The sequence below is a fragment of the Ctenopharyngodon idella genome, chromosome 3 (assembly GCF_019924925.1).
Source record: "Ctenopharyngodon idella isolate HZGC_01 chromosome 3, HZGC01, whole genome shotgun sequence".
Classification (NCBI taxonomy): Eukaryota; Metazoa; Chordata; class Actinopteri; order Cypriniformes; family Xenocyprididae; genus Ctenopharyngodon; species Ctenopharyngodon idella.
The window spans coordinates 18814609-18839985 of NC_067222.1; the positions used below are offsets into that span (position 1 = coordinate 18814609).

At 41.2% G+C, this 25377-nt stretch overlaps 1 protein-coding gene across 1 annotated transcript; it reads left to right on the top strand.

The window, feature by feature from the left end:
• Positions 1-2376: 2376 nt before the first annotated feature.
• On the top strand, positions 2377-25377 carry LOC127510248 (uncharacterized). Its single transcript, XM_051889831.1, has 3 exons — positions 2377-2692; positions 2812-3471; positions 25090-25377. Exons 1-2 carry the CDS (start codon positions 2377-2379, stop codon positions 3168-3170), a joined length of 675 nt encoding a protein of 224 aa, XP_051745791.1. The 3' UTR covers positions 3171-3471; positions 25090-25377.

The window sequence follows — 25377 nt, forward strand, 5'->3', positions numbered from 1 at the left end:
TGGTGGTAGAACCTCTGGTGCTCAGTAGACTAAATTTTAGATGTGCAGGTACTGTGTACCACTGAGTATCCATCCACTTCAAGCACTGACTGCAGAAATGATTTCATCAGCCTCAGGCGTGAGAAACTCCAGATGCAACAGTCATCTCTAAAACCAGTGTGGTCAAACTAACACACACTTTTTCTTCTGTCCTCTTTGTGTTCTAGTGTTTTCAAAACTGTTTGCATGACCATTTGTCTAGTTTTATATTTTCAGAGCTGTGATCTCACTGTTGAGGTCTGCAAACATGTTACTGTTGAATGTGAGAACTCAGTTAGTTTAACCACACAGGTTAGACGAGGAACTGAGATCTTAACCCACACAGAGCTGATCATCTCTGAACCCAGATGGGAGTGGGTTTCTTTAATAACCAGTGTGGTCAAACAACATTTAGTATCATACAAAAGTCTTTGCAATAGTTGCAAATTACTTACTTAGAGGCTCCTTTCAGAGTCTGAGTTCCAGTGTTCATTTACAATAGAAACTTGATGTCTGATGTCATTATGGACGTCACATTGATGTTTGTTTGTTGATCTTACTAAAGCAGCAATAACAGCAGCATCAGAGTAGCAGATCTGTTCCCAAGACCAAATACATTAACATGATGAGTTTGCTTCAACACTACATGCTCCTGCGTAATGAATTCATCACATTATAATCAAAGTATTGATGAGTACCTCTGTTCTTTTAATGATTCATGTTTGAACATTTTAAACTCTGAAATGGCTGTCAGAGATTAATAATAACTACCGCTGTCCTAGAATATTGTTTTCTACAGTTCATTCTGTTTTAAACCTGGTGGTTAATGTTTTTACACGTCTGAAACTTGTGAACATTTTTAACATTCTTTGTGGAGAAAGTAGATCGTTTGAGACACCAAACATTGCAATTTGATTCAGACACCCATGAGAGTCCATGGATCACTTAGTCTTCTCTTGACCCTTTTACTTCTTGCAAAAATAACATTGAACACTTAAGACCCGCTGTCTTTCCTCATGCTGTCATGCCTGCTCACTTTTTAAAGTTGTAAATACTGTTGGTTCAGATGTTGTTCTTTATCTATAAATATGAGTCCAAGCACTGGAACAGTCCCTGACAGTCTAAAACATGCAACAATTACAACATTTTTAAAGATGCCAAATTCAGATATGTCAATCCTAACCAATTTTAGACCAATTTTTAGTTATCTTTTATGTCCCAAATCTTGGAGAGGCAGTACCCCTATTAAAAGTCTCTAATGATATCTTATTGGCTACAGATGCTTTTGCTTTGGTTGACCACAATGTACTAATTTCTCATTTGAAAAAAAAAAAAAAAAAAATGTTGGCCTTAGAGGTACCAATCTTGAATCTTGAATACCAATCTCAGACCTTTTTTTACTTAGATAATTTACTTCCTCCACTGCTCCTCTAACTTGTGGTGTTCCTCAGGGCTCCATTCTTGCTCCGACTCTTTTCATGATTTCTATATGCTGCCACTTTGTTAAATTTTTTCAGAAATACGGAATTTATTTCTTCTTATGCTGCTTAGAAGAGTATTAGTAGACTGGTAAAGTTAGGGTCAGAATAAGTTTACATACTCTAATGATCCTGATGGGATTTGTCACTTACATAAAGCACCATCACTTCAAAAGAATTGTACATGAAACTAGACCTCTGAGTGTTCACAGTCTTTGCATAAACTTTTGTCTTGTTTTAATTGAGGTGTCTGTGTGCTGTGCACTTAGTGTGACATTAAATGTTTTCTGTAGTGTTTTCAGATCTGTGATCTCACTGTTGAGGTTTGAAAACATGTTACTGCTGAATGTGAGAACTTAGTTTAACCACAATAGAGCAGTGATCATCTCTGAACTCAATTTAGACTGGTGGGAATGAGTCTAGACATGCATGCTACTCTTTATGTCTGAACACAGTAAGCTAATGAGCAGAGGAGGAGCCGATGATGATTAAAGGAGGAGCTGTAACTATATAATGAAGAGAAAGACTGACAGAAACAGAAAATGGCTGATAAGTGTGATCTGTGTCTGCTGGGACTGATCATTCTCTCTTCACTTCTCACAGGTAAATGCATTTCTGCATGCTCTTTAAACTCCTGTGAAAGGGTTAAATATAAGTATACTTACATAACAATGTTTTGATGGCATGGAGTCTGTGAATAAGTTGGTATGAACATGCTTTATTCTTCATAACATTCATTTTCTGATATGTCGCATTTGCAAATACTGTTTTATTCCTGAATTCACTGGTATTTGACACTGAGAATGTCCTGTTGTCATTAATACATTTAATTTATTAATATATAGCATAATGATCACTCAAATGTACTTGTGTTTCAGGTATGATTGGAGCAGAAGTGACTCATGTGTTCATCAGTTCTGGTGAAAATGTCCGTCTGCCCTGTAATAACGATCTTTCTGACTGCAAATCAACTACATGGAACTATAACAGTTTCAGTCGTTCAGCAGCAGATGAACTGATTGCTGGAGGGATAAAGAATAAAGACACAGAGAGACATGAGAGACTGAGTCTGGGGTCTGACTGCTCTCTGAACATCAAGAACATCACAGAAGAAGATTATGGATTTTACACCTGCCAACAATATGTGAATGGACAAAAACAAGGAACTGATTATGTTTCTCTGCATGTTCTTCATGGTAAGTTTATGATTATGTGGTCAATTTACAAAGGACACCTTCTCCCTTCTCTCTCACCACATTCTCCCTTGAAACTCCTATGATGATTGAAGAGTCTGTGATTTGTGTCTTGTGTTCAGTTTCAGTGTCTCCATCATCATCATCATCATCATCCTCACAGACTGAGATCAGTCCAGGTCGCTCTGTGACTCTCTCCTGTCAGTTGTATTCATATGCTGGATTCTCCTGTGATTATTGGGTCCGTTCTGAGGGACTTCAGCTGTTGTGGGTGAATCAGGCTGGTGTTGATCTGATGACAGACTCCAGATATCAGATATTATTCTCATCAGATCACTGTATCATCACTCTGACTACAACACTCCTGAATGAAGATGACAACAGAGAGTGGAGATGTCAGCTTACTCTCAGAAATCAACTCCACACCTCAGTCAGATACACTGTCAAGTATTCAGGTGAGAAACAACTATTACTACTGTAAAATATGATGTTAATGTCCTACAGATGAACATCTGAACATTCATCTTCTGATTCAACAACACTGATTCCAGTCAGCAGCTCAAACTCTGAGAAGAAATCAAGCCAAACTACAGCAGCAGCTCCTACACAAGGTTCATGATCACATGATCACTGTCACACATCATCAGTCTCTCACTTCACTGGTTCACACTGGCTTTAATTAATCCATCCTTTAATTTGTACAGAGAATCAGAAGTCATTAAATACTCCAAACTCTGAGAGGACAGCAGCTGCACAAACACCTGGATTTACTGAACAACAAGGTATTTATTCATGACTTTCTTATATAAACTCAATAACTCCAAAGGCTCTTTGACACAGAGACATGAGGATTAATAATGTCATTCAGAACAAACTGATGTTAATGTTCTACAATATGAAGCATCTGAACCTTCATCTTCTTCAGCTCCAGTTGATTCAGAGACACAGTTTCCAGTCAGCAGATCAAACTCTGAGACGACTTCAGCTGCACACAGAAAATCTGCAGTTGCTGCACAGCGAGGTTTTTATGCATGTCTTCCTCATTTCAGTGCTTTACAGTGCCAATTACAGTAGAACTATAGGAACTTCTCTACATATTGATTTGCAGAAAAAATACAGCTTTTCACAAACATTGTTTAAGAACAATAGCAGCTAAAATAAATCAAACTCAATTTGTAGAAGAAAAGTATTATTATTTATTTTTTTTTGAATGCAGTTCATTCATGCTGATAACCATTGAAATTTAAATGTGTAAATGCTTCATCAATCACTGTTCATAGTTTAATCCCCTTGACTTCAGTCATGTCCAGTTTCTCTTCTTCTTCTTCCACACATGTTTCCTGCAGTGATTGTGATTATTGTTGAGATGGCAGTGTTTGCTGCTCCTACTGTGATTCTTCTTCAGATCATCTGTGCAAGAAGAGCTGGTGAGTTTGAGCTTCACACAATCTGATGATTCACACTCATCTGATCTGGAACAATCTGCAATCATGGTAAAAACACATACGAGAGGTCAGTCCATGCTTTTATTTTGCAGGGAGGAAGGACTCGCAGCACCCAGAGGAAATAGAGATGCCTACAATATTACAATAAAATACTGCTGAGTTTGGAGACAATCTGAAACAACTTCTCAAAAAACAAAGAAAAAAAGTCTGACCACCCTGAAGAAATAGTGACACCATCAAGTTTAGATATTATAGATTATAATTGTTTAACAGTCAAGATTTATTTTCATTTATATGGATATTTCCATACAGTGTTCAAAGTCATTTTCTTGTGGTTCATATATAAACTGCTTTAAATATAATATTAAATACAGTAATGGACAGACTGTATAATCATCTCTCTGCTCTGTTCTGCCTCATGATCATTAATTAATCACGTTAAAAAAAGAATGCGTTAAAATTATTAACGCATTTAACGCTTTTGCCCCGCCCCCAGACCTACGTATAGGTGCAGTTTTTCTGTCCAGGGGTGCATTTCCCAAAAGTATCGTTAGTCAACTATGGTCGTAAGTCCCATTGAACTCTATTGGTAATGACAGAACTTACGACCATAGTTCACTTTGGGATATGCAGCCTAGAATAGCACAAGTGCAAATGTGATACTGATTTTATACAACATTCAATAAATAAGAAGTTAATATCATGTTATTTTAGACAATATTGTCTGTTTTGCTCAATTTTGCCAACGAAAATATAAAGACGAAGCAGAACTGTTCGTCTCAGAGCAAGAGTGATTCAAAATCATACGGATCCTTCTGCTCTCTAATCACTCTCGCGGTACTTTGATGTCACACACCGATCGATCTGTGCAGCGCCGCTTCAAGTCCAACAAGCCTAATGATTTAATGGACCATTCATAAAAGGGGTTTTCACACCGAATAGTTCTAGGAACTCAGTTATAGGAACTAGCCACTAGGATAGTTCCCCGGGAACAAATTTCTCCCTCGGGCATGTTCCTGGTTGCATTCACACCAGGAATAGGAACTCTGAAGCGGCCGATGGCAGTGTCTTTAAGTGAGGCATTTACAAATGCTAAACACCGGTGGATGGAGGATGCCGTGATCATTGAGTGTCGTGGGTTTCGTGATAACGGAGATGGAATGTAAACGCAGAATTTACATGACTGAAAGAGCAAAAAGGGGGGCTAATAGAGTGTAATAATTTCTTTGATAAAATAACAAATGTCATTCCCTACATTGACAATGATTGGAGAGATCGCTGTGATGCTGACTTGCGCATTGAAGAACTTGATTTAGCGGTTCAAAATCTTAAGATAAACAAATCTATTAATTTTCTTCTCAAATGTAACTTAGATTTATTTAAACTCACAGTGAAACTATCAGCATTTCACCAACAAGTTGTATTATGTTGGAAATTGGCACACACACAATGTTACACCCCACAATACTCCTATCTGGAATAACAAATATATTTTACATAGAAAGAAATCTTTATTTTACGAGGACTGGTTAAATAGAAATATTTGGTCAATGATGATCTAATGGATGAGAGTGGTAATGTTTTAGATTACAATTCCTTCACTTTAAAACACGGATTTGCCTGTCATCCAAAACAGTTCTTTATTGCTGTTAATGCAATACCCTCGGGAATAAAAATAATAATGAAATGTTCCCTTTCTTACTCCAAAAATGTTGATGTTGAAATAGAAAATAAACTTTGCAGTAACAGAGTTATCATCCAGTCATGCTACCCCTGTCAAATCTTAAGACATAAATTAGATCAAACATTTGATAAAAATACTGTTAAATATTTTAGAACAGCTTATCTAAGATTTCATATTCCCCCCAAAGCAAAATAAACACATTTTAAAATATTAAATTACATGTCCTTCCAATCATTTTTTTTTTTTTTTTACATTTAAAATTTAATTTTGAAAAAAAAAAAAAAATCCATGTAATTTCTCTAATTCCTTTTGGAGAACATTACAGGATCGGATGATAGAAAAAGATTAAGTTGCTGATAGTTTCACTCTTACCTCACAAAATGTAATGTATGGAATAACCAAAGATTGCTGTATTTTGTACTGTTTGGTTAGTAATATTGTATTATTAGCGAACATATATATAATCTTAAATCCCCTCCTTTGCTTATTATATTTAGAAATTAGTTAAAATACTTCTCAGATGCTATTAGTAAAATTAAAAATCTAAATGTATTAAAACTATTTAATTTGTTTGTATTATATAATTTGTTGTTATTATATTTTATTTATTTTATTATTATTTAATTTTATGTTTTGTTTGTTTTATATTGGATTCATTATGGTTCTGTTGTGTTGAATCTTCCTTGCCAGATTCTTTTTTGTATATTGACGGTTTTTGCCATTTTGTTTTTATTCAGATTCAGGAAAAAAAAAGGAAAAAAGAAAAAAGGAATGGGTCGACGTCAATATATATAATGTATAAAGTTAGTTAACTCTTTAAGGAGGCTAACTTTAAGTGTTTTGGGGTCTCTTGTTTCTGTGACCACTGCACGAGTGACCGCCCATATAGCGCTTTTTACAATGCAGATTGTGTCAAAGCAGCTTTACAGTGATAACGTTGTTGAATATCAAATGTCAAGTGTCAGAGTCCCAGGGGATATAAAGGAATGAGGACAACTCATTCTACCGAAGTACTTGCAAGTGCTGAAATACTACTCATACAGGTAAGTTTATTTTACGAATTAAATTTGTTTAACTTGGTTTAACATCATACTAAACTGCATTTGAGCGTTAAAAAGTTGTGGAACGCTATTCTATGTATTAGTCTGCTGACTGTAAGCTAGATCAACATTAGAATATCATACTGATGATATTCTAACATTCCATCGTGTTGAGCCACATAACATTAATTCATCACGCAGCTGTCAATGTCTGTTTCCATGGTTACTATGCAGTACAAGAGGAATCCAGGGATAATGCAGAATTGCAGATATTACGTCATTGACAGGCGACAAGGGACGGGCATGTAAGTATGCAATTTACACAAAGTATACAACAAAAAATATAACACTGAGCAAGTAGTTTTGTATATTTTAATCCTACATATTGTCTCTAAAGCTGCAAAAGTGATTTCCTCTTTGTATTTTGTTGTTCGTTAACATTCATGACACTGAAAGCAGCAAGCCTGCTGTGACTGTAAGATCGAATGCGCGGATCCCCTATAATGATACACATTAGTTTTCTTTTTTCACGTTACCTAAGTCATACACACTGCGTGTACAAGGACATTTTGACATAAATCTGTGTGTATGTGTCCATCCAAGAACAAATAGATGCGGAAGTGAACGCTTAGCTAGTAAAGCTTAGCTAGTAAAGCGCTTCCCTTCTGCAAGGGCATTGTACGACGAGGTTTCTCAATCTTTATCTGCGTCATGGATTTCGAGTATTCTTGTACTTATGTCATGCTGATCTGGTTAATTTCTTTTGGGGGTTCTCTCGGCAGGAGTCACGCCCAAGCATATCGAATGAGTCTTTCCTTTAGAAACTATATATACCTTTCATTACCTAAAATAACTCAAATGCTCATCATTCGCTCATAGTAATAATCAAGGCATGTTGATTATTGCTCGCTAGCTACTGGTGGTGGTGTCATCGTTTTCTACTTTATCTTTAGCGGTCTTCACAAATACGTCCCTTTACATCACTGGCTTATCGTGACCTTTCATTGTTATTCATAATGGGCCTTTCGTGGCCTTCACATAGAACAGCCTAATTGTGGCTTTTGCGTAACATGGCATATCGTTGACTTTGCTTTAAATGGCCTATCATGACTTTTAGCATTATATGGCATATTGTTGCCATCGGGCAGATCGTAATCATTGGGCATACCGTTGCCATTACATCAAACTGCCTAACATTGCCTTCGCATTAAATGGCATTTTGTGGTTCTACACATAACAGCCTATTTTGGCTCTTCATATAACTCGTCAGTGCCACCAGGTAAGTCTGTTTTATGTAACTCTGCCTATCGTGGGTCTTCACAAATTGGCCTATATTGACCTTTACATGACCATTGTGGTCTTTCTGTGTTAATCAGCTTAATGGGGCCTCTCACACCATATCTTTATCAGTCAATGCTTATTAATATTTATGTATGCCTTCATTTGTCATAATTTAATACTAACCTTTTGGTCGTTCCATTCCAGGTAATGCAATTATGAAAACCTCAACTGTTGGGTATCAATTTCTCTTTGGGGGTAGGCTCCGCCCCTGCCTTCATCTTCAGGCAGGATCAGCCAAATCTGCATCCCCAGGATTCAGACGAAGGATGGGCCTACGCCAAAGAACTTCAGTACAACTAAGCATGAAACCTTGTACCATGTTTAGTTGTACCGTCTGTCACTATCATCTGTTTATACTTTACGGAATAAATAACATGTAAACGTTTACCTGCCCTCTGAGTCTTTATGGTAGAACTGAAGGTCTGAAATGCACAGCCAAACAAACCACATTCAAAACAGTTGTGCTCTAATTAGTAACATACTTAGTAACCATGCCAACAAACGATGAGTGGGAACCGGGAACACAGGACAAAGGGAAACTGGAAAACAGAGACAAACAAACTATAAGTTCTTGAAAATGAAACCAAGACCAAAATACAATGGAAATGTGACACTGGTCAGTGTTGTAAGAGGGTGGAGTTGATGGTCACATGGGTGTGTTCAAACAATATCAAGATTTCTTCAGGTTAAATTTTAACAAAATGCATTCAAAATTAAATAGCATTGACACTCCCTCAAGTATAATGCTACAAAACATTCAATCAAAAGGAATACAAGAGCACATTTATTGATAATAAATACACTCAAGGCCCTTTATTTTTGTGTTTTATTTATCGCTTTTCACAGCAAAATCCTCAGTGTTAAAATAACACTGCTGATGTTTATATGCGTCACACTCAGAGTGTTAAAGTAACACTGAGGGTATGTTTACACAACAACAATGTGCTAAAAACAGAAAAGTTCTTCCTCTGCACAGACGACAATGTTGACAAAACAATGCCTGTTCATGTGGATCCACGAAAATGACTAAAATAACTGCATTATGCTGCCAGGCCAGTAGTTGGGAATGTAAAGAAAGACTACGCGCCTGCGCACATACGCATTTTTTTACAGGGCACTCGCGCCAAACACACATGCCTGTAGACTAAACACGTAATACACATGTGCATGACGATACTGTTTTCACAGATTTGAGTCTTTGTTGTTTACACAGAGAAGGTAATGGTATTGTTTTGAAAAAACATGCACTTTGAAACACGGTTTAAAAAGTTTGCATTTTCATGCCCCCAAAACGCTGTTGTTGTGTAAATGAACAGCCAAAATGCCTAAAAAGTTTTCCACATTCAGTGGAAAATGGTGTCGTGTAAACGGCCCCTGAAGCAGTGTTGAAGTTAATGAGATAAGTAATTAACCAAGTGATGACTGAGCATTAGTGATTAACACCTGCTGTTGACAAGCAGAATCACTGAAGGAAAGAGAAAAAAAAAAATAGAAGAGATGAGCAGAAACACAATAACTACAACTGACTTCCAGCCACAGCCTTAAATGAAATCAACTAAAGATAAAAGAAGGCATGAAATCTCTCAAGATTCCAGCTGAGGAGGATTAAACAACTCCACAAACAGCATTACCAGCTTCACTTATTACTAACCAGACTGATTTATTTCTGCCAGACGTCTACAGAAGTTCTTATTGTAATCAACAGAGGTTTAGATGTTGATGTTTTATTAAAAATATCATCAATAGTTTAATCAATAGTCAATAGTTAATCAATAGTATAATTTGGTGATCAGTGTTTGCTTTAGTTGGGCAGTTTGACTCTTGACTTTTTTTTTTTTTTTTTAATGGCGGGAAAAACAAGAGAAAATGTGATCAGATGATGTTGGCTACTTATTGATGAAAAAGATATAATCATCATGTAGTGACCTGATTAACCAATCTCATTCTGAGTCTATTCTATGATTATATGGATGACATGTCATTAATTTCACACTATTAATTACAGTGCATCCGGAAAGTATTCACAGCTCTTCACTTTTTCCACATTTTGTTATGTTACAGCCTTATTCCAAAAGGGATTAAAATAATTATTTTCCTCAAAATTCTACAAACAATACCCCATAATGACAACATGTAAGAAGTTTGTTTGAAATCTTTGCAAATTTATAAAAAAAAAAAAAAAAAATCACATGTACATTAGTATTCACAGCCTTTGCTCAAAACTTTGTTGAAGCACCTTTGGCTCCAATTACAGCCTCAAGTCTTTTTGAGTATGATGCTACGAGCTTGGCACACCTATTTTTGGGCAGTTTCTCCCATTCTTCTTTGCAGGACCTCTCAATCTCCATCAGGTTGGATGGGGAGCGTCGGTGCACAGCCATTTTCAGATCTCTCCAGAGATGTTCAATCGGGTTCAAGTCTGGGCTCTGGCTGGGCCACTCAGGGACATTCACAGCGTTGTCCCGTTGTCCTTTGTTATATTGGCTGTGTGCTTAGGGTCGTTGTCCTGTTGGAAGATGAACTTTCGCCCCAGTCTAAGATCCAGAGCACTTTGGAGCATGTTTTCATCAAGTATGTCTCTGTACATTGCTGCATTCATCTTTCCCTTGATCCTGATTAGTCTCCCAGTTCCTGCTGCTGAAAAACATCCCCACAGCATGATGCTGCCACCACCATGCTCCACACTGTAGGGATGGTATTGACCAGGTGATGAGCGGTGCCTGGTTTCCTCCAGACATGACGCTTGCCATTCAGACCAGAACATTTTGTTTCTCATGGTCTATGAGTCCTCCAGACGGGCTGTCATGTGCCTTTTACTGAGGAGTGGCTTCCGTCTGGCCACTCTACCATACAGGCCTGATTGGTGGAGTGCTGCAGAGATGGTTGTTCTTCTGGAAGGTTCTCCTCTCTCCACAGAGAAATGCTGGCACTCTTTCAGAGTGACCATCGGGTTCTTGGTCACCTCCCTGACTAAGGCCCTTCTCCCCCGATCGCTCAGTTTGGCAGGGGCGGCCCGCTCTAGGAAGAGTCCTGGTGGTTCCAAACTTCTTCCATTTTTGGATGATGGAGGCCACTGTGCTCATTGGGACCTTCAATGCTGCAGAAATTTTTCTGTAACCTTCCCCAGATCTGTTCCTCCATACAATCCTGTCTTGGAGGTCTACAGACAATCCCTTGGACTTCGTGGCTTGGTTTGTGCTCTGACATGCAATGTTAACTGTGGGACCTTATATAGACAGGTGTGTGCCTTTCCAAATCATGTTCAATCAACTGAATTTACCACAGGTGGACTCCAATCAAGTTGTAGAAACATCTCAAGGATGATCAGTGGAAACAGGAGATGCACCTGAGCTCAATTTTGAATGTCATGGCAAAGGCTGTGAATACTTATGTACATTTGATTTTTTAATTTTTAATAAATTTGCAAAGTCAAACAAAACTTCTTTTGTTTTGTCATTATGGGGTATTGTTTGTAGAATTTTGAGGGAAAAAAATGAATTTAATCCCTTTTGTAATAAGGCTGTAACATAACAAAATGTGGAAAAAGTGAAGCACTGTTAATACTTTCCGGATGCACTGTATAGTAGCTCTGTCATTCTTCAGCGTGAGATCCAGCAGTGTTGTGACCAGACTCAACCCTGCTTAACTTCAGTCTTGGCCTACAGGGTCATACGCTTCTGCTCTTCTGCAGTTGATTTCATCTAAGGCTGTGGCTGGAAGTCAGTTGTAGTTCTTGTGTTTTTGCTCATCTCTTCTCTTTTTCTGTCTAAACGTTACTTCAGTTGATGGTCTTTGAACATTATTTCCAATAATGGTAAACTTTTAGCACCCTGTGCTGGCATGCATTTCAGCATTTTGTTAACAGTGTAGCTGGTTTTGTTGTTGTTGTTGTTTGTTTGTTTGTTTGTTTTTTACAATTAACAAATCCAAACAAAACATTTTCCCAAAGTAAAGAAAAATCTTTATCAATGTTCTCAATAACAAATAGGGAAAAATCTTTCCACAAAATAAATGCACTAAAGTTTCTGGGTGTTGTTTACAAAAAGAACAGCTGTTCTCATTACAGTAAGTGAAAACTAACTAAAATTAATATCTATTGATTTTTTTTTTTTTTTTACTGTAAAGCTGCTTTGACACAATCTGCATTGTAAAAAGCACTATAGAAATAAAGGTGACTTGACATCATGCACTGGTGTAGTGTCACTATATATCAACTCTAGCTGGATTTAAACACTCAGTTCGGATCAGAGGAAGTTCACAACCACAGGAGGAGCTGATGGTGTCATCTCATGTTAGTGTGAACATCTTCAGCACAATAACTGAGTCATTGATACGGATCTGATCTGGACTACAGCAGCTGAAATAAATCAGTCTCAGTTTGTGAAAGAAATGTCTTGATGTGTTCATGCATTCAAATATGATTTTTCTATTTCTGTTTTGTTTTTAGTCATTGTACCATCAACTACAGCAACAACACTGAATCCAGAACTCGACAGGGTTCGCCAAGCGGGGAACTCGACTGGAGTAAAAGGATGCACGTATCTGGCCCAGGGGGCGGGAGTGGCATTGCAAGCCGACACTAGAACGGGCTCTTCGTGTCTACCGGCTGCTGGAAGCGAGTACACGGGAAGATACCGGTTCTACACGAAGGCTATAGAATGTAGCAAACGTGTTAGGTATCGCCCAGCCCGCAGCTCTACAGATATCTGTCAGCGAGGCGCCGTGCGCCAGCGCCCAGGAAGAGGCAACTCCTCTGGTGGAGTGGGCTCTCAACCTGAGCGGGCAAGGCAAGCCCTGGGTTTAAACGCCAGGGCGATGGCATCCACTATCCAGTGGGCCATCCTCTGCTTGGAGACAGCCTTTCTCTTCTGCTGGCCTCCGTAACAGACAAGAGCTGATCTGAGGTCCTGAAGCTTCGCGTTCTGTCCACGTACAGGCACAGAGTGCGGACGGGACAGAGCAAAGCTAGGGCTGGGTCTGCCTCCTCCGAAGGCAGCGCTTGCAGGTTCACTACCTGATCTCTGAAGGGAGTGGTAGGAACCTTGGGCACATATCCAGGCCGGGGTCTCAGGATAACGTGAGAGTCACCGGGCCCGAATTCCAGGCATGATTCGTTGACCGAAAATGCGTGCAGGTCCCCTACCCTCTTCACCGAGGCCAATGCAACCAAGAGGACGGTCTAAGGGACAGTACTTTTAACTCGGCTGACTGCAAAGGCTTGAAGGGATGACCCCGGAGAGATGTAAGCACCAGGAAGAGATCCCAAGAGGGTATAGAGGAAGGGCGAGGTGGATTCAGTCTCCTCGCCCCCCTCAGGAACCTGACGATCAGGTCGTGCTTCCCCAACGACTTACCTTCAACTGCATCGTGATGTGCGGCAACATACACCTTGAGGGTGGAGGGAGACAGCCTTCGTTCCAAGCCCTCTTGCAGGAAGGAAAGCACAGACCTGACCGAACATGATCGGGGGTCCTCTCGGTGAGAGGAACACCATTCGATTAACAGGTTCCACTTCAACGCATAGAGGTTCCTAGTAGAAGGAGCTCTAGCGCAAGTGATAGTGTCTACAACCGACTGGGGGAGATCACTTAGAACCTCCGCGTCCCGTCCAGGGACCACACATGGAGTTTCCACAGGTCGGGACGCGGGTGCCAGAGGGTGCCCCGTCTCTGAGTCAGGAGAATGGGCCAGGGAGGTGCTGTCACGAGGAGCGCCAGGTCCGAAAACCAGGTCCGAGTGGGCCGATATGGAGCCACTAGCAAGACCTGCTCCTCGTCCTCCCTGACTTTGCACAGGAGCTGTGCGAGAAGTCTCACTGGGGGAAACACATATTAGCGTAGGCCCCGGGGCCAGCTGTGTGCCAGGGCATCCGTGCTAAGCGTGCCGCCGGTCAGGGAATAGAACCACTGGCAGTGGGCAGTCTCCGGGGAGGCGAACAGAACTATCTGTGCCTCGCTGAAGCGCTGCCAAATCAGCTGGACCACCTGGGGATGGAGTCTCCATTCGCCCGGAAGCAGAGGCTGCTGTGAGAGCTCGTCGGCTGCACGGTTGAGCACGCCTGGGACATGAATGGCACGAAGCGACCTCAGATGCTTCTGACTCCATAACAAGAGATGGCGGGCAAGTTGCGACATGTGGCGGGAGCGTAGACCACCCTGAAGGTTGATGTACGCAACGGCCGCAGTGCTGTCCGAGCGGACCAGTACGTGCTTGACTGTCAACAGCTCCTTGAAGCGGCTCAGTGCAAGACGTACTGCTAGCAACTCGAGGCAATTGATATGCAGTTGAGGCCCCGTCCACAGACCTGACACTGCATGCCCGTTGTTCATAGCTCCCCACCCCGTGGCAGAAGCATCTGTGTAGACCACAGCATGCCTGGACACTTGTTTGAGGGGAACTCCAGCCCGCAGAAATGAAGGGTCCGTCACTGGGTGAGGGTGTGGCGGCAGTTCGGTGTCACGGAAACACGGAACGTACCGCGCTGCCACGCCCATCCCGGGACCCGGCCATGGAGCCAGTGCTGAAGCAGCCTCATATGAAGCAATCCGAGCGGCGTGACTGCGGCTGCAGATGCCATATGCCTCAGGAGCCTCTGAAAAAGTTTCAGTGGGGCCGCTGTCCTGCGCTTGAGCGTACTCAGGCAGTTCAACACTGACTGGACGCGCTGCTCGGTGAGGCGCGCTGTCCGGGCAACCGAGTCCAGTTCCATACCGAGATAAGAGATCCTCTGCACGGGGGCGAGTTTGCTCTTGTCCCAGTTGACCCGAAGACCCAACTGGCTGAGGTGAGCTAACACCATGTCCCTGTGTTCGCACAACTGCTCTCGCGAGCTGACCAGGATGAGCCAGTCGTCGAGGTAGTTGAGAATGCGAACGCCCTGTTCCTTGAGTGGAACAATGGCCGCCTCCGCAACCTTCGTAAAGATGCGGGGCAACAGGGCCAGCCTGAAGGGTAGGACCTTGTACTGATATGCCCGACCCTCGAATGCAAACCGCAGAAAGGGTCTGTGTCAAGGCAGAATCTCCTGTGTCAAGGCAATCCCCACCCGGAGAACAGGTGCATTGTCCAGGGACACACGAGTGTGATGGACTCCCCTGAACACCGGGGGATGCCGGGCGAACTGATGGTATGAATGAGCCAGCGGGACGGGCTGGGAAGCGCTAGCCAGGCTTCCAGACACTGAGCCAGCGGGACCAAATGCACCACAGACGTACCAGCCGTGGGGCAGTGAGGTAGAGTGCTGGGACCCGACTCGGACGGCATAGCGACCTGAAGTGAGGTCAGACTCTGCAAGGTGGCAGTGTGTATGGGAGACGGCACATGAAAGGTGGCCTCGACCAACACACTGGGACCTGCTGGCGAAGTGAGAGGGGGCTGAGAGTGGCGAGGCGGGGCCTCGTGCACTGCCAGCCGCCGCCCTCTTGGGACCTGGAGGATTAGAAAATAGTGGCTTGGCTGCGGGCTGAGCGGGCTGGGTTTTAGGCCAGCTTGTAAGATGAGAGCATTGAGAAAGCGTACTTTGATGACGACACACCTCGCAAGGCTAGCCAGGGGTGTTTCCGGACCACCATGGTGGACATTGTCTGGCCAGGGGCCTGCGGTATGACTTGCATCATGCGTAGCTCAACCCCGACTCAGAACTACCCATGTGCAATGAGTGCTTTGGCCTTTCACAGACTTGCTGAGGGCCAAGACCCATGCAGGGCAGAGATGGTGTGTCCGTAGCACTGCCACCCCACCATAGAGGGTAGTGAGAGAGAAAAAAGTTTTAATGCAGATTATGGCCCTTTTGGCATTTCATATTTGGCACCAAAAAAGGCTTACAAACTGCCAAGTTTTTCATGCACGTCCGGGCTAAAGACAGGGGGCGGGGCAAGGCGAAAACGCGTCACACCACGCCCCCAGGGGCCCGGGAAAGCATGGTCGTTAACTCTGAATCTGATTCAGCATGAGCACATCACAACCGTGGGATGCTCAGCCTCATCTTCATGTCCAGATCCCAACAACCCTCTCTCCAATGTAGCAGTCGATGTAGCAGTCTGATCCTCTGCTGGAGCCCTGACTAAGACGCTAGGTCCCCCATGAGAAGGACCAGCAATCCACCCAGAAGCTACCAGCCATGTGGGACAGTGAACGTGGCCATCTAACTGGACTCCACCTCATTTGAGGTGCTCGAGTCTCGACCACGCATCTAGAGTGCCGAACAACGCGCTGGGTTGCCATGGCAACGCGCGCTGTCAGCCGGCAGCTCGACGGCGCACGGCGCGCTGAGCGCTCAAGCCCTTACGAGAAAGGCAAGATGAACAATGCACCGACGTGGGCATGCTCTCACAAGAGAATATGAACCACCCACAAACACAGTCTCAGCACGATAAGCAGACATGAGAGAAAGCGATTGTGGCCGTCAGTGAGAATAGGAAACGACCGCCTCCAGAAACGCACAGACAGAATGACGTCTTGAAAAAGACGCAGTGTCTGTCTGTGAAGCTCTTTTAGAAGTTCTTCTTCTTTGTGCCGAAGCACACAGGGAACAGCTGCGATGTGACTGCAGGCACACTTTTCACTCCCTGAGTCACAGACACAGAGGAACCGGCCCAAATCGCAAACCAACGGGGCAAATAATGCTGTGAAAACAGCAGTTGAGAGCTGTATAACAGCTCGAGAAGCTCACTCTGGGAAAGCTCGCGGCCTCGCTGTAAGGTGCCATAAAGCCAGCACTGTAGAACAAAAGCTCTTCAAAGGCTTGAGAAGTCACTCTCAGTCTAATAGCAGGAACACACAGGTTGGCTCTGAAGCGAAAGACAGAGTGCGATTTATACCACCTGGTGGAGGTGGTGCGCATTATGGAAATATCACACGCCAATTCCATTGGCTTGTTTTAGTTCACTTGAAGCTGATAGGGCTCTCTGGCAATATCCCAATTCGTCAGTCACTACTGACGTACGTCGAACGTGATCGACTAAAAGGGAACCACGGTTAATTTTCGTAAGGGACTGGTCCTCAACCAGGGGTCCGAGGCCTAAGTAAACTTACAAAAGGTTCTCAAGATGACTTAAAATAAGATAAACCAACCATTAAAATAAGCTTAAACAACAAAATATCAAGATATTTCTCATTTTAATTCAGTCCCCTCCATCCACACAACTGTTTGTTTCCATTGAAGATTCAGCGTTCCCGCGGTCTTGGAGAACCTTCAAAAGTGTGATTTTCTAGACCTGGAAAAGTCATGTACATTAAAAAAAATAAAAATAAATAATAATAATAATAATAAAAATCATTCTAGTTATGCCACGCTCTAATATATTTATTGGGTAGAAATTGTGAGTAATTGTGTTTATTTTACCACAATTTTTGTGTATAAATGTGCAGCCTATGTATATTTAATGATATTTAAAGTTATGCACTGTCAATGCAAAGATTCTTTTAAAGTCCCCTGTAGTCAATAATTGTATCCTTTAAAACTCATCTCTGATCACCAAAATTACATATTTAAATGTTTTTTGTAACTCTACACCCTTGCCTCATTTAGTATACATGGATCTATGACTATGCTAATTAGGCCCGCCTCCACCCGCTCACGCCAGCTCAGATCCACTCAGTCAACTTACTGAGGTAAACGCTGCACAATGGTATCGCTCTTTACAACATTGGACACATAACGGTTATTAATATGATTAGCCCTTTGCTTGAATATGTTATTAAACAGTTAATAATGTGTTGCTAATGTTACACAAACCATGTTCCCATTCATCATCTCAGAGTCAGACAGCTGCCTTCTAACAATCAGTATCCTTACAAACGCTTTGAACAACTCAGATCGTCGGTAGAAAGGCATATAGTTCATCATAACATCGTAATATACATCATACACCCGCCATATTGCTAAATCTACACAATTTTTCATATCAACAGAAAAATATACCAGGATAACCTGTCTTCTCTCGAGACTCCTCTGCTAGTTCACTGTTAATGATATGCTAAAGCCCGCCCACACATTGACGTGATTGGTTACAAGATAGTTTGTGACGTAGGGAACACCAGAGATTTCAAACCGCAGGTTTGAGACTGTCTTTAGATCACTGCAGTTTTAAAGAGAAAATATTCAGCAATGGTGTTGACTTATGAATTTGCACATGGTTTGTCTTAAAGCAGATTAAAAACACCACATAGACATATACACAACATTAAAAACTTGATTTTCACCGCAGGAGGACTTTAAACATGCAAATGAAAGTATGGCTTTCTCCATGTCTAAAACCAGTACTAATACACACTTTTTCTTTTGTCCTCTTTGTGTTCTGGCTTTGAGTTCTAGTGTTTGCATGACCTCTTGTCTAATTTTATACATTTGCTTTCTGAGGTATTTTCAGAGCGGTGATCTCACTGTTGAGGTCTGGAAACATGTTACTGCTGAGTGAGAGACCTCAGTTAGTTTGACCACACAGATTATTAAAGAAACACACTGAAAGAAAGAAGATGAACTGAGATCTTCTGAGATCATCTCTGAACCCAGTTTAGACTGATGGGTGTGAATTTTCACACTTTTGTGGAGCGTTTACACGACACCATTTTCAACTAAGAATGGAAAACTTTTTGTGTGTTTTGATCATTCATTTACATGAAAATTTGAATAAATGATTTCAAAGTCCAAGTTTTGGAAAAGGATACCTTTATTTTCTCCCTGTAAACAACAAAACCAAACATGAATTTGTGTAAACGGTGACATCATGAACATACATATGATGTATTCAGTTGATAGGCGTTTAGTGTTTCTTTACAAAGTGACATTGCCAACACTTCTCTCACAGCATAATGCAACGGTTTTGTTCGTTTTCACAGATCCGTGTGAACAGGAAACATTTTGACAGTGTTCATCTGAACATGAACATTTTTAAGAATGAAAAGAAAATATATTTTTTTTTTCATTTTTACTACATCATGCCAGTCCCTCTGGTTTCTTTAAGTGGGTTTCTTTAATAACCAGTGTGGTCAAACAACATTTAGTTTCATACAAAGTCTTTGCAATAGTTGCACGATACTAAGACACTTAGAGGCTCCTTTCAGAGTCTGAGTTCCAGTGTTCATTTACAATAGAAACTTGATGTCTGATGTCATTATGGACGTCACATTGATGCTTGTCTGTTGATCTTACTAAAGCAGCAATAACAGCAGCATCAGAGTAGCAGATCTGTTCCCAACATTCAAAATAAGTCTGTAATGGAAAAATGAGGAGGAGGAGTTTGCAAATAACATGGCATAGATGCCCTGATCAAAGAGATATTTTAGAAATTTTAGTGGAAGAAGAAGAAGAAGCAGAACTAGAATGTACATTTCCTGAAGAAAATGTGAATGGTGCTTGCAGTGGCAAAACTCTGCACTCGGTTGCTAGTGTGTTGCTAGGCAGTTGCTAAGGTGCTCTGAGCGGTTGCTAGGCGGTTGCTATGGTAACCTGGGTGGTTGCTAGGTGGTTGCTAAGGTACTTGGGGTGGTTGCTAAGGTGTTCTGGGTGGTTGCTAGGCAGTTGCTATGGTAACCTGGGTGGTTGTTATGATGTTACTAGGTGGTTGGCAGTTGTCACAGATGGTTATTTAACACTTAGCTAATCACATGTTGGAAATCCAGTTTGCTAGCATGAGTCAAAAGAGCCAACCGCCATATCTCTACGATGCTCTGATGCAGAGATATAGGTCTTGCAAAATGGTTGCTAGGGTACTTTGTTTGGTTGCTAGGGAGTTGCTTGGCATCTGCCAGTGATGATACACCAAAGGCTGCTTGACAATATAAACCAACCCCCATGCCTCTGTGACATTCAGATTTGAAGATATCCCTCTTTGGGTTTTGGTTGCTAAGGTGCTCTAAATGGTTGCTAGGGTGTGGCTAGGAAGTGTTGAAAGTGATTCGTGATTGGCTGTTTGCTGCCCCGAGTCAAACGATCCCACACTCATGTTTCTATGATACTTCTATCCAAAGGAATATCTTTGATCTTTTTGAATGGAAGTCTATGGAACCTGTTGCTATGGTGCTCTAAATGGTTGCTAGGGCGTGGCTTGATAGATTCACAATGATCCTGAGAGACTGATTGGTTGCCTGAGTGAAATGAGCCCGCCCTCTTTTCTCTATGACACTGTGATCAATAGTGAGAGATGTGAGTGAGAGAGAGAGAGAAAGGGTTCCTCAGGCCCTGTGTGTGTGTGTGTGTGTGTGTGTGTGTGTGTGTGTGTGTGTGTGTGTGAGAAAGTGACAGCTGAGATTCAAATTTCTGAACATTCCACCACTGAAAGTCAATGGGACTTTTTTGGCCACTTTTTCATCCGCTGTGCGAACATCGTTGGTCCGAACACTTAGGAAAGTCACAGCACACTTCTCCTCAATGAGCCGGTCGATTTGACACCTCATTCATGGGTGTAGGACAAAAGCTGAGGGACAAGTTATAATAATAATAAGTAAGCAAGAGAACAATAATGATGCTTCGCCAGAGGCAAGCACCATAACTAACATTGTCCTAACCTAATGTGACTTTGAATATCATTTAGTGCTCCCAGCTTTAGTAAAAGCAACAATGGATAATTTACATCAGATCTTGAAACTAAACAAAAGGAAGCAAGAACGTTCAAACTGTGAACAAACAAGTGTATTCCATGACGAAAATTGTTTTAGTCGCTCAGTATGTATTTTTTAATAATGTTTAAATGGTGTAATATTTGTGAAACTGATTATGTGCTTACCCATTTCTTGCGAGGGCCGTCAAGTTTGATCTCTGGTGCCATGCAAATGCCGCGAGAGCCCGCCCACACTGTGTTCTGATTGGCTGTGGTTTTTGATTGATTGACTTTTAATTATACAAATGAGGACAATCTTTGTAGGATGAACAAAAATGTTTTTGGTAATCATATTAAAAATAACACTTAAATTGGATAATATTCAGACTTTTGAGCTTTGAAGTGCTGGAAAAAGTTGTGTGAAGAAAGTGGGACTGTGACGTCGAGGGAGTAAGATTGGATGACGTCATCAGGGTCTGCCATACCTGTATAAGCTAAACAAGAAAACCGAAATTATGCTGCTTTAAGAGTATTTACTACACAGCAAACCTTTATGAAATAGTAATTTTGTTTGTGTGTGAATTAAGCCTTAAATTCTTTGAACAAATATGCATCACAGATTATTTATCTTCCGATGATTCATCTAGATATATATAGATGAAGTGTGATCTTGACGCATCTGCTCATTTAAACTGCTTCACTTCTGAAGGGTGTGAATGTGTGGTTTCACAAGCACAAACTTAGTAGCCTCATGGTGCACACACACACACACACACACACACACACACAAACACACACACACACACACACACACACACACACACACACACACACACGAGTCAGATTTATAACATATACATGTCAAACCTATATTAATTTCTTAATAACTTATTAAATTAACTAATATCAAAAATTCATATGTTAATTACCATGATGGTCAAAGCTACGTACTTCCAGTTGTCTGCTTTAATTAATCTTTAGGTAATGATTTGCAAAGGTATCATTATGTGATGATTTTACTTGTTGAGGCACATGACAATTAACTAATTGTTAAGTAATATGTTATTGGTTATGTGTTTTGAATTAATTTTGAATCAGTTTAGTTTGACTTTTGATTGATGCTCTCCAGACACCGGATGATGGCTTCTCTCCAGTTTAATCCGGTGGTGTCTGGGAGGTCAACAGGATGGTGAAAGTTCAGATCCAGAACAACGACTTCAGGGTCTCGTTGTTGTAGGGGCAGTTGAGTGCAAGACAAAAAACTCCTTAGAAAATAACAAAAAATCATGGCTCAGAACGCAAACTTCCTTGTGTAATCCATAATGGGTCCGATCTTCTGTAAGGCGTGGTGTGTAGGCAGGCAGATGAAGACGAAGAAGACTAAATTCCAAAACAGGGTTTAATAATAAAGTTCCAACAGGCAGGGACACACACACACACACACACACACACACACAACTGAAACGACACCGGACACTGAACTGGTGACAGTGTGACAGACGTCACTGTCCAGTTCAGCTCACTTTCTGTTCCAGAGCTTTTCACATTAAACACAGTTTCACAGCAGAGATCTTTCTGATCACTTCTTGTCTTGACTTTAGTGACTGTCAGTGAAATGCAGAGCTGTATCTTAGTGTCAGAAATAAACACTCAGTTCAGATCAGAGGAAGTTCACAACCACAGGAGGAGCTGATGATGATTAAAGGAGGAGCTGTAACTACATAATGAAGAGAAAGACTGACAGAAACAGAAAATGGCTGATAAGTGTGATCTGTGTCTGCTGGGACTGATCATTCTCTCTTCACTTCTCACAGGTAAACAAATCTGGATTTTCTCTAAAGACATTTAGTGGAATTAGTCTGGAAAGAGTTGATTTGAACATGCTCAGTTTATTCTTGCACACATTCACGTTGTGATCTCAGAGTTGTGTATTGATACATACAGATCATACTGTATTATTCCTGATACTGGACATAGAGTCACTCAAACATCTGATGATCAACAATTATCTTCATATTAAGAGATTTCAACAGCTCTCTGATCAAGACAAATACTTTATTCTGGAGAGTGTGATGATTGTGTGGAGTGAAGAAAAAAATACTGTATGATCTGCATCTTCTGCTTTTTATGCTGGTATGTTTTATGTTTTCATTAATATATATCATAATGATCACTCAAATATACTGTGTTTCAGGTACCAGTGGAGTGGATGATGCTCGTGTGTTCAACAGTTCTGGTGAAAATGTCCGTCTGCCCTGTAATAATGCTCTTTCTGACTGCAACTCAACTACATGGCTCTATAGCAGATTCACACATTCAGCAGCAGTTGCACTGATTGAATTAGGGATAAAGAAGAAAGACACAGAGAGACATGAGAGACTGAGTCTGGGGTCTGACTGCTCTCTGAACATCAAGAACGTCACAGAAGAAGATTATGGATCTTACACCTGCAAACAATATGTGAATGACAAACAACAAGGAACTGATGAACGTGTTTATCTGCATGTTCTTCATGGTAAGTTTATGATTATGTGATCAATTTAAAAAGGGCAGATTCTCCCTTTAAACTCAGATGATGATTGAAGAGTCTGTGATTTGTGTCTTGTGTTCAGTTTCAGTGTCTCCATCATCATCATCATCATCATCATCATCCTCACAGACTGAGATCAGTCCAGGCCGCTCTGTGACTCTCTCCTGTCAGTTGTATTCATATGAATTCTCCTGTGATGATTTGGTCCGTTATGAGGGTCTTCAGCTGTCGTGGGTGAATCAGGCTGGTGTTGATCTGACGACAGACTCCAGATATCAGATATTATTCTCATCAGATCACTGTATCATCACTCTGACTACAACACTCCTGAATGAAGATGACAACAGAGAGTGGAGATGTCAGCTTACTCTCAGAAATCAACTCCAGACCTCAGTCAGATACACTGTCAAGAGTTCAGGTGAGAAACAACTATTATCACCTAGTTCTGTCTTGAAACTCTGCTGACGCAGGTTGATGGGTCTTTAACTCATTGGGTAGCGATCACATCATTATCTACACAGCACAGCTGATTGGCTGCTGTTGCATCAGTGGCCAATGAGCTCGCTGCTCAAACATTCAGATATTTGGCATTGATGGCTGTTAGCAGTCTGCAGTGCGTTTTCAGATGGCATCTGAAACAACATCTAAGATAAGGAAAAATGATCTTTTCCACATATGCTCTTTTGTGTGGTCCGGTTATCTATTCCTAAATGGAGCTATCTTTACAAGTTTTAAACTAGCGTCATGTCAACAGATGGATGAGTGTATCACTGAAGAATATAAGCCAGGGGTTCCCAAACACATTCAGCTATTTTATACACTGTTTAGCACGTTTATGAAAACAGTTAAAGTGATATAATCATTGTGCTTTATCGGCGTCCACCATATTTCATTCATTTTCAAGAGCAATGTGGACATTTATCAATGCTAAATGTGTGTGGTTGATTCAGATGCTCGTGTGTCTGAGTCACATTAAAGAACCATCAATACAGTTAATACTAAGCGTTGTGTTTGTGTATAACCTGTGGAGTCAATCATAAGCTGGATCGTGATGCAGTTTCGTCTATGCAGCAGCAAATAGCCTATTGTTTCATACGTAACCGAGACGTTAAGGTGGTCGGCAAAGTAGCCAAGGCACACATAGATAGTAAACATGCCGTCCCATTTAATATATATATAAATTGCAGTACATATGTCTTGGCAATAGATCTGCTTGTTTTGGGGGTGTTTGTCTATTCCTTCCTGTCTATGTTATCATTGTGCAGATTTATGCATATCTGTCGATGCAACAGCTTGTTTCTCACTCAAAAGCACATGTATAGCACTTGTATTGTCTAAATCACCCATTAACTGTGTAGTGTGAAAAGTGCTTTACAATGTATAGCAATAGTCTTCTTCAGCTGTTTCACCACAGCTTTATTGGCTTGCCTTTACACCGGAATAGATCTGAATGTATTGGCAGTAGAAGGTCTCGGAGTGTAGCAGATATATTCCACCAAGACCAAATACATTAACATTGTCATATCCATTACCATGCCAATCTCAATTACTATACCAATATCCCAAGAGTTATCTTGACAGAACTACTGTAAAATATGATGTTGATGTCCTGCAGGTGAAGCATCTGAACATTCATCTTCTGATTCAACAACACTGATTCCAGTCAGCAGCTCAAACTCTGAGAAGAAATCAAGCCAAACTACAGCAGCAGCTCCTACACAAGGTTCATGATCACATGATCACTGTCACACATCATCAGTCTCTCACTTCATTTATAAGTGTCATTGTGTGTTGAAGTGAACTAACAGACGTGATCCACAGATCCAGCTGACACAGCATCAGAAACTGAAGTCAGTGTGACTGCTGGATCATTATTCAGAGGTACGACACGTTCATTTCTACTGACAGCTTTACACCATTAAACTATCAGTCAGTCTGTAAATGCTTCATCAATAACTGTTCATAGTTTAATCCCCTTGACTTCAGTCATGTCCAGTTTCTCTTCTTCTTCCACACATGTTTCCTGCAGTGATTGTGATTATTGTTGAGATGGCAGTGTTTGCTGCTCCTACTGTGATTCTTCTTCAGATCATCTGTGCAAGAAGAGCT